The sequence below is a fragment of the Prunus mume genome, linkage group LG1 (assembly GCF_029339155.1).
Source record: "Prunus mume cultivar Tortuosa linkage group LG1, ASM2933915v1, whole genome shotgun sequence".
Classification (NCBI taxonomy): Eukaryota; Viridiplantae; Streptophyta; class Magnoliopsida; order Rosales; family Rosaceae; genus Prunus; species Prunus mume.
This window is the reverse complement of record NC_142698.1, coordinates 12,217,710-12,227,266: the sequence shown is the minus strand read 5'-3', so window position 1 is coordinate 12,227,266 and position 9,557 is coordinate 12,217,710. Positions and strand designations below refer to the sequence as shown.

The 9,557-nt window shown below is 38.4% G+C and overlaps 2 protein-coding genes across 4 annotated transcripts; one reads left to right on the top strand and one right to left on the bottom strand.

Moving 5' to 3' along the window:
* Positions 1-322: 322 nt before the first annotated feature.
* LOC103342181 (CBS domain-containing protein CBSX1, chloroplastic-like) lies at positions 323-5,173 on the top strand. Of its 3 annotated transcripts, none has more exons than XM_008245782.3 (9): positions 323-778; positions 977-1,064; positions 1,151-1,215; positions 1,466-1,600; positions 1,785-1,833; positions 3,817-3,869; positions 4,200-4,315; positions 4,404-4,453; positions 4,555-5,173. In XM_008245782.3, exons 1-9 carry the CDS (start codon positions 572-574, stop codon positions 4,611-4,613), a joined length of 822 nt encoding a protein of 273 aa, XP_008244004.2. In that variant the 5' UTR covers positions 323-571; the 3' UTR covers positions 4,614-5,173. The 3 variants fall into 3 exon arrangements, with proteins under 3 accessions (XP_008244004.2, XP_008244003.2, XP_008244005.2); XM_008245781.3 differs by having other exon boundaries at positions 467-778; positions 4,404-4,461; XM_008245783.3 differs by lacking the exon at positions 1,466-1,600 and having other exon boundaries at positions 480-778; positions 4,404-4,461.
* Positions 5,174-6,152: 979 nt separating this feature from the next.
* Positions 6,153-7,647, bottom strand: LOC148921037 (ethylene-responsive transcription factor ERF011-like). The gene has a single exon (XM_089041746.1). The coding sequence runs from the start codon at positions 7,020-7,022 to the stop codon at positions 6,522-6,524; it is 501 nt and encodes a 166-aa protein (XP_088897872.1). The 5' UTR covers positions 7,023-7,647; the 3' UTR covers positions 6,153-6,521.
* Positions 7,648-9,557: the final 1,910 nt, after the last annotated feature.

Below are 9,557 nucleotides of genomic sequence, written 5' to 3'. Positions count from 1 at the left end.
GATTTGAGAAATTTTTTGGATCGGAGGCTCTAGGTGAAGCCACATGGCTTGTAGCCGTTGGTTTCTGGCAGCTGTGGGTCAGGGCTAACGTCAGGTTGGCGTTAGCGTAAGAAATCCAAATTTTTTTTTACTGTTAACACCTGGAATCAGCAGCCCAAAGGCAAGGAGAGGGGCCAGATCTCCCCATGAGCTTGTCAGAGCTCGTGAGTCCCACGCCTTGCCCGGACTGGATCTTATACATTGGAGTCTCCTTCCGGGCCTAGGGCCCCCTCCTTCTTGGGCTAGCCCCTGGCGGTGGAACTGCTCTAAGGACGCTCTTGCATATGCTAGAGTGATGCCAAACCTAATCACAACTGATAACGCAATTTCCACCGTAAGATCGCCTATCTGGCCCACCCTGAAACCCTAGAGTGCCACGTAGCAACCTAGTCAGCTCAGTCAAATTAGTTTTTAAATCCGTTAGTATTTAACAGCTAGCGCGGTCTCGATCACAGGGCGGTTACATTGCAGGCCGCGCAGCTGATAACCAAAACCAAAACACAATTGCTTGCCAGCACCACTAGACACAGCCATGGCCTCGATTTTCGTTCCAGAACCTTCACTCCTGCCTAATTCCACAGCTTCCGTTTCTTCTCCGGCTAATCGGCTGCGGTGCCTGCTGCTATGCCGTCCAGACCGACGCCTCTTCTCAATCTCCGTCGCCACGTGTCGCGCTTTGGGGCTCCGGAGGTCCTTCAATGTCGCCGCCAGGGCCGCCTTGACGTCTAATTCCGTACCGGTATTTTCTTCTGATCTACTCCGTTCTCCGAATGTCATCTGAGTAATTTTGATTAGAATTTGTAATTGAAGGTGTTTGATCAAATCGAATTCAAACGGTTGAAATTTTGAAAATGTAGCTTAATTTGTGTCTTTGGCCAGAATTGGATCACTTGTTGTGATGAGCAGAATTGCTTCTGGTTTACCTGATAATGTGCAGGAAAAGAATGGAATTCATGTAGTTGGCGATTTTATGACGCATAGAAAGGATTTGCGTGTGGTTAAGCCCACAACTACTGTAGATGAAGGTACTATTTGTTGTATGAGGTGAAGCTTATTAGTGCAGTTTTGTAGATTTTTCATTTTCTGATGGAATTAGCTTTTATGCCTACAGCTATAGAACTTCTTGTAGAAAACAGAATCACTGGTTTTCCAGTGATCGACGACGACTGGAAATTGGTAGGTCTTCACTTTTCATCTCCCTTTTTTCTCCAACACTTTGTGTTTCCATGCATTCTCTTTCAAATTTCAGTACCAGACTTTCCAAATGATTTCCAATTTGCGATGTTTGAACTTATATATCAAAAGTCTTGTCTTACTTGTAAACCAAAAAGAATAAGAAAAAAGTATTGTCTTACTTAAGGTACATTATGTCATTCTGATTGTAAGTGAGGATTGTGTATTCACATTGGAATGGTGAATGGACCAGGAAATTTTTTCTCGTGGAGCATTGTTCTCCTCCCTCTGGTTGGTTCAGGATTTTGTTATGACCTCAAGCATCAAGAATTCACACACCTGCTTTGTTCGTTTTGAAACGTATCTGCAATATTCTCAGTATAATAGTGTATGCATGCGGCCAGCATTCAAGCAAACATTCCTGCGTTTTCTCATGTTAATGTTATAGAAACAAAAACGTCTTTCTTTATCTGAGAAGTTGTGACCATCCTCTTTGTTTAGTCAATATCTGTTTCTTGATTTGTGCTTATATGGTTGAGCAACTAATATACAGTGGTACTTTTTTGATGCAGGTCGGTCTTGTTTCAGATTATGACTTATTAGCATTGGACACCATATCAGGTAATTAAATATGTAAAATTATATCTTAGATTTTTTATTTTTTTATTTTTGGTTTATCAAATTTTGCCTTTTCATTCTAGTTATCTCTAATAGATTTCATGGTGTTTTCTCTCATTTTCATCTTCATTTGATTTATGATCATATCTATGTATCATTTACTTGATAGCTGGGCCACCACTTGAAAAAGGGTGATCTGAATCTTGTAAGCTCAGTTTGTTTGACATGCATTATTTTGGCTGATATGCATGTTAGTATATATTATTTTATTTTTTGTAAACATTTGACATTATTTTACATCCAATTAAAGTAGATGAGGACGTTGAGGTGGATGAGGATATTCATTCTGAGGTAGGGGGTAGCTTCGATTGATGATAAAATGAGGGAATTTCTGATTTTCTGGTCATATACAATGTGAAGATACAAATGTACTCTGTGAAAGAATAAGGCGATTCAAGGAGGAGAATTGAACAGTAGATGGATACCAAGAATGGCATTGGTGGAATTGATTAGGAAGGATATGTCCACAAGAGATTTAGTGAAGGATATAGCTCTATGTAGGATTAATATTAAATGGAATTTGAAAATTTCTGTGTGAAACCTGGTAAGTATGTGATTGGAATCCATGTAACAACGTAACCCAAATATTTGGGGTTACAGCTAAGCTTAACATAAAGAAACATAAGCGCAGATCATAGTGTACTCACTTTGGCTAGCAGAGTATTTAGTTTTATCATTGAGAAAAAAGAGGTGTCAAAGTGTCGGGCAAGGATCACATAGTAATTCACATCCCTTACAAAAGGTCAAAATGTTATTGTTTCCCTATCATTTTTTTTAAGAAAAAAAGAAGAAGGATAAACTACATAAAATGGGCCGGGTAGTTTGAGGAGTTTTATAAGTATGATTGTCTGGAATAGTTGAATTTCTTTCACATCCTGTTTGGAACCTCTGCAGAATAAGGAATTCACTACTTCAGTTCAGTTGCAACTGAGTTATATAGGTATGCCCTTAGAATTCGAATTTTTTTGGTGGGGAAATATTCGGATTTCCATACAGGTTCCAGTCTGACCAAAGTAGATTGGATTTTCTCACGGTTCCATTCATCTGTTGTGACCCTTTTTCTCATTCTAACGAGATCCCTGCATCCCCTTCTAGTTTCTCCACTGCTGCCCTCCCAGTTTTTTCATTATTCAAAGAGATCTCTGTCCCCCCTCTCTCTCTCTCTCTCTCTCTCTCTCTCTCTGGCCTTCAATCACTCATCTACCCATTTTTCTCATTGAAACCAAATGGTTTTAACTTACATTAATGCGTATGTTAAAGACATAAGAGAACACCAGATTGGTCTTTAGTCATTCAATCACTATCCTCCTATTTCTCTTGGTGTGGCATACGAATTTTGAATAGATGACCCTGATGTCTGTCTGTATTCTCCTTTTTGGGCTAGTGACGATGGGACTTTGTTTGATGGACTATCATGTTTTTTTCAAATATAGAAAAAAACTTTGTTTGATGGACTATCATGTTTTTTTCAAATATAGAAAAAAAAAAAAAAAAAAAAAACCTTTTTTAAAATTTTTGTTTGTTTTAATATTTGTTAGTTGTGTCTGGAGACGTAAATCAAATACTTCCAGTCTCTTGCAATTTTTGCATATTACAACAGTGCCAGTGCGTAACAGTTATCTGGTTAAAGAAGTGTAATTTTATTAGGACTATATTCATTTGTTTCTTCTATTGTTTTGTTCGGTATAAGTGAATTCAACTTAGTTATTCAGTTTAGTTTCGAACAAATGAAATGAATTGGAAATCAGTTCAATTTAAGTTAATATAGATAGAATTGGTTACAAATGATGTGTTTGGCTATGGATATACTCCTTTCTGTATGGTGAGGTGCTATGATCTCAAACAGAACTGTGTGATTTTCTGTGCACAATGATCAAGATGGTCATCTCTTACATAATACAACCGTCCAAATATTTCACCTGATAGGTCAAGGAAGAACTGACAACAGCATGTTTCCAGAAGTGGACAGCTCTTGGAAAGTATGTGACAAATTTTCTTTAAATACATTCATCCTTTACTGTTCTTGATGTTTGTCTGCATCTGTTTATATTGTTTTTATTCTACTTAACAAAAGATCTCAGTAATGGGGGTAAATTGGAGGGTGGTTTAAGAGTTTTCTTACACTTATATTTTTCTTGTATATCCCAAGAGAGGCAATTGATATCAAGAGGCGTAATGCTTTTCGCTCCATAGCATTTGAAATTACTTCCCTGCGAAGATAGCTTCAATGAAGTCTGACCAGTACTTTTCTATTTCTGCAACGAATAATTTGCCTTACAAAAATGCTTCTTTAATTGATATGGTTGCAGACTTTCAACGAGGTACAGAACTTGCTCAGTAAAACCAATGGGCAGGTGGTCGGTGATTTGATGACACCAGCCCCAGTCGTTGTTAGTGAAACCACTAATCTTGAGGATGTTGCTAGGTTTTGTTTTCCTGCTCTACTTTTTCCCATTTCTGCATCCTATTATCGGTCTAGCTGGAAAGGATTCATTTTTGTTATCTGATGTCAGATTATTGCTTGAGACAAAATATCGCAGACTTCCAGTTGTAGATGACAGCGGTAAGCTGGTAAGAGATGCATTATTTTCTCTTGATCTCTCTTTCGCTGTCGCCATAATACTCTTTCTGTATCTCTGATATGCCACTGTTTTCGCTATAAAGGTAGGAATTATTACAAGAGGAAACATCATAAGAGCTGCCCTTCAAATAAAACATGCTAGTGAATCGAAAACATTACAGCCAAACACATAAGGATCAACTTTCATTCCAGATGTTTATGGTGCAATCATAGAAGATGTTGGAGGAGCTGGTCTTCTTTATAGGCACAATTTTGACATGGTGTTTGTGTAAAACAGCAATGAGGTTGTATTAATTATGAATAACACAGAAACCTACCAGGATTAAGGGTTTATGGACCATCCATGCTTGTCCCTGCGAAGGGAGAGGAAAAGAAACAGTTGAGTGGTTAGCCATTGATGGAAATTCGTCTCGAAACCCATCAACTGTTGACAACCACACCCAATGCGCACGTGTATCATTTCTCTAGTCTATATGCTGTCCTGCGTTTGTTGAACTGAAGCGGCCATTGGATTGGTTTCATGATTGCCAAATTTTCCGCACTAGTTGTTGAACAAATGGTTGAATTGGGGAGGTTGTAGACTTTATCTTTCTTTATTGGACTTCTATTATTGTTGCGCATTTGTGCGTTTAAAAAAGAATAGAAAATGTATGATAGTCAAAATGATTGCCTCATTGGATTTAAAAGATTTTCCATTTGATACGCATGATGAAAAGAACATGTGGAACTACAATCAATCAAATCTTTGAGATGAAAGAGGGAAAGTGTATATTTCTTTTCCTTGGAAGTAACAATCAACAAGGTCATCCATTGGAGAAAATTTGAACTACGGTGCATGTAGATTTAGTCTTCTTCAACAGCTAACCTAGAACATCTACATCATTGAGATATGAGCAACTTTTTAAAAAATAATTAACAACTCACATTAGCATGGTAAGATATACCCGATTCTCCGCTAATCGTGGATTAATCGTTGCCGTTTAGTGGAAAGTTGCATGGAAATGGTTAAATTAAACCAAAAACATGGGTTACAGCTAATCCATAATTTGCACCAGCCAAAATCAGAGTGTTTATGGCTCTTAAAATCTATCTGCTAAATCTAATTGTCCTTGTCCAGGAGCACAGATGGATAGAGCAAGACATGGCAATAGTGTCATTTGACCAGAAATAGAATCTGAGACTGATGATGAGAGAGGCATTAGCTAGGGGGACAAAACCGATAAAGGGCACACTATGCACAACCATCAAATCACAATCATGCACCCAATTTGCCCCTCTTCCCCCTCCGTCCCACCAAAACCAAAACCCTACCACATCACCACCACCGGTGCACCACCACTCATACCCATCCCATATAATTGAAATTGATAATCCCACCCATATAATTCACAATCAATGAATCAGCTACAGTGGTGAGAACCAGGAAATACCTAACTCTGAAATCTGAATTGCTTTTTTCTCCAGTAGTAGTTATAGCTTTAGTGGTTAGCCCTGGCCCCCTCTGTCTCCCCCTTCCTGTAGGCCCTTTCTGCTCCCCTCTTCTCAACTTCTCTCTCTCTCTCTCTCTCTCTCTCTCTCTCTCTCTCTCTCTTTTCCTTTTTACCAATTCCATTTTTGCTCTGTTCCATCAAAATTCCCATCACCAGTTCCCTACCAAAATACCACTTGGAAGCTATATCTCTATCACCCACCAAGTTCCAACTAGGAGGAACAAATTAAAATTAAAATAAAGGAATAAATACATAGCAAAAGGGGAAAATTAGCTAATTTTCTAGCATAATTTACATCTTATATCACGTTTTCGTAAGGGCCAAAATTTCTCCATCAAAACGCAAAAATCTTTCTAAAAAAAAAAGGAAAAGAAAAGAAAAAGGATAGAAAAAAAACGGATACAGTAGGCTAATCTAATTCTCTAATCCAGGACCAGGACGAAAGCTTCATCATTGCTTCAGCCGTCACATACCTCCCCTGCGCATGTTAGCAAAGCCACCCCTCAATTTCAGAAACAAAGAGATTAAGATTAAGATAGTCTCCCTATCTCTCTCTCTCACTAATTCGTCTCCCACTCGCAGTCACCGTCCGAATTCTCCGGGTCGGGCATCTTATTCAGGTCGACCCGATCCACGAATCCACCCACGCAGGGCTTAATCTCAGCGGCTCCTCCGTTTGGCGCCGCGGTGCCACCACGGTGGTGGCGCATAGCCGTCTCGACGGCGTCCACTCGGGCGCCGACCTCTGTGGCCCGCTTGCGTATCAAAGCCGCCGACATGTCGCCGCATCCGCAGCCGACGCCGCCGGCTTCGACCGGCAGAGCCTCGGGAAAATTGAGGCGCGCCGACGGGCCCCGCAGGTAAAAAACGGCCGTGTCGTAGGCCCGAGCGGCGGCGATGGGGGTGGAGTAGGAGCCGAGCCAAATTCTGGAGCGCTTGTTGGGTTCTCGAATCTCAGCCACCCACTTGCCCCACTTCCTCATCCTTATCCCCTTGTACGGCTTGTCGTTCTCAACCCCTCGCTTCCTATTAGTTTCTGCCACACCTCCTCCACCGTCCATCTTCTTCTGGTTCTTCAATTGTTGAGGGGTTTGGTGTTTGGGTTTTTGTGGGTGTGAGAATGCAAAACGAGTGGGCTGCTTTTTGGGGGAGAGAGGGTTTGCATGCTACTTGGCCACTAAGCTTGCCATCTGGGTAAGCCTCCACGTCTCTGAAACCCAACAAAAGAAAACAAAAATCCCAAAATAAATCCAAATTCACCGACACAATCCCACCGTTTTTTCTTTTTTCTTTTTCTTTTTTCTTTTTTGGGTATTTGGCCTTATTAGCAGTGGTTTTAGGCAGACTCAGAGGACCCTGTCTTACAAAAAGAGGGTACTTGGCCGAGTGGAAGATGGAGATGCTCTGTTTTCTCTTTGCTTTCTATTTGCATCTCTGAGTCTGAGTAGTCTGAGTCTGAGTCTGAGTCTCAGTTTGAGTCTGAGAGCTCTAATAATCTTTTCTTCTTCTTTCTTTTTCTTTTCTTTTTGTTTTGCTTTTCCAAATGGACCAAAATGAGATGGGATTTATTTATACAATTCAGAATGTATAAATAAATAAAATATCTACTGGGTGGTGGTGGTGGAGGTAGTGATGGGAGAGCTGTCTGTTTGTGTTGTGGGCAACTGAAGTGGAATTCAAAGGTTGCGAAAAACATTTCTCTTTTCTCTTTTTATAAAAATTATAATGTTCAGGAAAGAGTCTTTAAAAATAATAATTCTTTTTAGTTTCATGTACAATTTGGAAAAATTATGCAGAAAAAAGAATATTGAATTCAACCAGACACCATGAAAAGAATATTTCAGTTATTTCCAACTGTTTTTTTTTTTTTTGGGGGCAATGTAAATAATATTTTGTATTTATTTTTATTTTTTAATACCGTTAGGAATTGACTTTTCCCTCCACGCAATAACGATCTCAATAGATAAGACGCTTCTCTCCTCCCCTACCTGTGACAGGTGGCGGCAAGGTAGGGATAATATGATAATTTAAAAATCGTAATGACCCCACCAAGTAAAAATGGAAAAAACCTGTTGATCATCTGATTGGGCCGGCCTCATTATTTTATGCATAAAAGGTTACAATCTGATTGTTTGTGTGTTTTGAGTTTGATTCCCTGAATTTACCGCCCCACACACAACAAAGTGATTGAGAGAGACTTACTTTTGTGGCGGTCGAATAAAATCACACTTCCTTTCCTTTGTAACTAGTCATAAACATTAATAGGACAAACAATGACGTTGGAGGATTAGACACTGTAAAGTTGAAGGATCTTGTCTTTCCTAGTATAGGTAGAAAACTAGACAACGGTTAAAAAAGAAGGAAAAACTTCTATACTTCTCTAAATAGAGCGTGAGGAGATTTTATGACAACAATCGTCCATGTGCGTGTAGATGATTTCTTGTTGTGAATGCATATAAAAGTTTAATCAAAGGATAATTATGGTCGGTTTATTATACAACATTTGTCCCTTGTCAACAATACATACATTATACATAATAATATTCCACAATCACATACACCTAGGGTTCATCGTTTTTTAACGCATCGTACGACCCACACAAACATGTGGTTCAAGTAAATCTTCCATTTAAATACTACAAGGAATGATCTTATGTGCTTGTCCCCGTCCACATTTTGTTCGCATTGTATGTTACCTACAACAAGGGTTATTATGACCAATAAACGAATCTCAATCATTCATGGATTTGTATGGACCTTATTGTATATATATTTATATAAAACAACAATAATTTATGATCTGGTTGGTTCCACATATCTTTGCAATTTGCATTCCATTATAGAAATAACTTGGATTCTAACAATTTTTTTTTTTTTTTTGGGGTCAAAAAGAGAAAATCTTTAGTGAAATTGTTCATGTCACACGACAGTGTTGAGTAACATAATAATCCAATTAAACAAAAATAACACATGTTTAATTAGATTTACTCATAAATCAAATACGCGACGAACAACCCCATTGTCAAGACGGACCGTCCCTATGGCTAACCTAAGTTATAGCCCAAGCAAATTTTATTTATTTATTTATTTTTTCTAGTCTAAAATAGCAAACCCAGCACACTTGAGTTCACTCCCCCAAGTTCCAATAAACCCATGTAAATGGACCCCAACTGACAGATTTACTGCATTGACTTGGCGGAGTTGTGTGTGACACACCTCCCTTTTTTAGTCCACCTAATGTTTCACCACACTTCTCAAATTTTATTAATATTGAACTCTTCACATAAATAAAAACAAAGAACAAAAATCTTCACATACATAAACAAAGAACATTAAAAGCCACACTTACCCGTTAAATTTTTGTTTAGATTAAAATCACACCCCATTCCTCAGCTTTAAAAATGTAATAAATTTTTATTTAATATTGTAAAATTAACATAAAAAAGAATTTTGAAAAATTAGTTGAGTATGATATATACATGAATTATTCTATTTTAGAGGTGGAAATGTTGGGTTTGAGTTATCTAGCATTAGAAATGAACTTAATAAGTTTATACGCAAAATAAATTAAACCCACTCTATTTTAAAATTCTGAA